At 64.0% G+C, this 2,244-nt stretch overlaps 1 protein-coding gene across 1 annotated transcript; it reads right to left on the reverse strand.

Annotated features, from left to right (window-relative positions):
• Positions 1–242: 242 nt before the first annotated feature.
• LOC106888123 (cytochrome b-245 light chain) lies at positions 243–1,770 on the reverse strand. Its single transcript, XM_014942150.1, has 4 exons — positions 1,700–1,770; positions 1,419–1,493; positions 1,018–1,331; positions 243–774 (listed from the first exon to the last, which is right to left on the reverse strand). The coding sequence occupies exons 1-3, from the start codon at positions 1,765–1,767 to the stop codon at positions 1,121–1,123; spliced, it is 354 nt and encodes a 117-aa protein (XP_014797636.1). The 5' UTR covers positions 1,768–1,770; the 3' UTR covers positions 243–774; positions 1,018–1,120.
• Between the last annotated feature and the right edge of the window lie 474 nt (positions 1,771–2,244).

Raw genomic sequence — 2,244 nt, forward strand, 5'->3', positions numbered from 1 at the left:
GCCCAACAGTGTGGGCTCCCCTCCACCCCCCCACTGCCACATGTCCCCTGAGGACATCTCCTGGTCCCCTCCAGGGCAGGAGGGACATGGCCCTGTAGCATTCACATTCTGCCCACCCCACCTTCAGCTGCACCACAGGGTTTGCCCGTAATTGGGCTGTTTGTCCTTAAATCCCACCAAACCCTGCCCCAGCCCCCCCCACCCCCCACCCCGGGGAGCAGCAGGAGGCAAAGGGAGCCGGCTCCTTTCCCACTTTTTATTGCAACAGAAACCACAGAAGTGACAAAAAAAACAGCGAGAGCCGGTGCAGGGAGCACAACTGGCTGGTCACCCCCCTCCTCGTGGCAGTGCGAGGCCTGGGGACCCCTCAGGGAGCTGGGGATTCCCTGGAGAGCTGGAGTTCCCCAGGGATTTGGAGATCTCCCAGGGAACTGGGGACGGCTTGGAACTGCTTGGAGAGCTGGGGACCCCCCTCCCTGACCCCCAGGAGCTGGGGATCCCTCAGGGAGTTGGGAAGCTCTCAGGGAGCTGAGCGTCCTCAGGGATTTGGGGATCCCCAGGAGCTGGGAAACCCCCAGAGAGCTGAGCTTCCTTGGAGATGGAGCAGGAGCTAGGGAACCCCTCAGGGACCTGAGCATCCCTGGGGATTTGGGGATCCCCCAGGATCTGGGGACCCTCCCTGAGGAGCTGAGCATCCCTGGGGATATGGGGATTCCCCAGGATCTGGGGACCCCCCCCTGAGGAGCTGAGCATCCCTGGGGATTTGGGGATCCCCTGGATGTAGTAATTCCTCGTGAGGGGCCCAAACACCTTCACCACCGCCGTCAGGTACTTCTGGCCCCTGCAGAGCAACACTGGGGGTGTCAGAGGGGGGGGGTGTCCCCCCCCCCCCAAAAAAGGGGGGCACCCAGCCCCAAAGGACCCCCATACCCACGCTGTCCCTGCATGGGGGACCCCAGGGAGCCCACCTGTAGGATCCAGCCCTGCTGCTACCCCACTGCTTCTGACCCCCGGCCCCTGAAGCCAGGCACCCCGGTTTCCCCTCCGAGGAGCTGGGGTGCAGCTGGGAAGCAGGAGCACGAGCGGTGCAGCAGTGGCAGGAGGGCTTCCCCCCCCATCGTTACTCAGCCTCGACGGGGATGGGGTTCACTTGCCCCCCGACCTCCGCCGGCTGTTTCTTGCGGGCATCAGCGGGGGGCCGGGGTAAAAAAGGGGGGCACCCAGCCCCAAAGGACCCCCATACCCACGCTGTCCCTGCATGGGGGACCCCAGGGAGCCCGCCTGTAGGATCCAGCCCTGCTGCTACCCCACTGCTTCTGACCCCCGGCCCTCTGCCTGGGTGGGGGGAGCTGGGTAGCAGGACCTCCAACCCTGGGGGTGACAGGGGACACACACACACACACACACGTGTCACTCACCGCCTCTCCATGGTGGAACCTTTTTGCCTCTTGCTCCTGGGGTACTCGAGCAGACAGACCAAGACGCCTGCCACACTTTGTGGGGGGGTCAGGTCAAGGAAAAGGGGTGCTCAGGGCCAGGATTAGGCACAACCAGTCAAAAAAAAAAGGGTTGTTTGGGGCAGGGAAGGAGAGATTTGGGGCCAGACTGGGGAAGGGCCCTCCCCACCCACGCCTCCCACCAAAATTGAGGTTTTTTCCCTCAGACCAGCTCTGGGCATCCTCTGCAGAAGGAAGGATACATGGCGTACGCCGCGAAGTACCAGCCCTTGAACTGCCCTGCCACAGCCACGATCCCACCCGTCAGCATGACTGTGGGGACAGAGAGAGGGGGTTGGGGGGGGGGCACACAGCCCCCTCATCCCCCGAGCAAGGATACAGCCCCCCCATCACCCCCCAGACCCGGGATACAAACCCCCCAACCTGGGATACGGCCCCGGGGGACCCTGACACCGGGGAGATGCTGGGGAGATGCTGGGTGCAGGACCCTCCGCGGTCAGGGAAGGGAACTGGGGGGGCTCCAGGCTCGGTGTTGGGGAGGCGGGGGTTAGGGGGGCTCTGGGAGGAGGGTTTTGACCCCGTGGCCAAATGCCACCTCCACCCACGACCTTTGCTCCTCTCCCTGCCCGCCCTACGTGAGCAGACAACTTGGTGAGAGGAGGAAGAAGAGGAGGAAGAGGAGGAAGAGGAGGAAGAGGAGGAAGAGGAGGAAGAGGAGGAAGAGGAGGAAGAGGAGGCCAGCGAGGCCGGGACTTCCCGGTGGTTCCCGTTTGCGACATCCCGGAAG

Source organism: Calidris pugnax, unplaced genomic scaffold (genome assembly GCF_001431845.1).
Source record: "Calidris pugnax isolate Ruff unplaced genomic scaffold, ASM143184v1 scaffold28, whole genome shotgun sequence".
Lineage (NCBI taxonomy): Eukaryota > Metazoa > Chordata > Aves > Charadriiformes > Scolopacidae > Calidris > Calidris pugnax.

What these genes read in the sequence shown, in the direction of transcription:
- LOC106888123 (XM_014942150.1), bottom strand. Translation starts at nt 1,767, where the DNA reads ATGCTGACGGGTGGGATCGTGGCTGTGGCAGGGCAGTTCAAGGGCTGG. An exon ending in TACTTCGCGGCGTACGCCAT is followed by an intron (nt 1,494 to 1,699) that starts GTATCCTTCCTT and finishes CCCCCCACAAAG; the next exon opens with TGTGGCAGGCGTCTTGGTCT. An exon ending in GGTTCCACCATGGAGAGGCG is followed by an intron (nt 1,332 to 1,418) that starts GTGAGTGACACG and finishes CCACCCAGGCAG; the next exon opens with AGGGCCGGGGGTCAGAAGCA.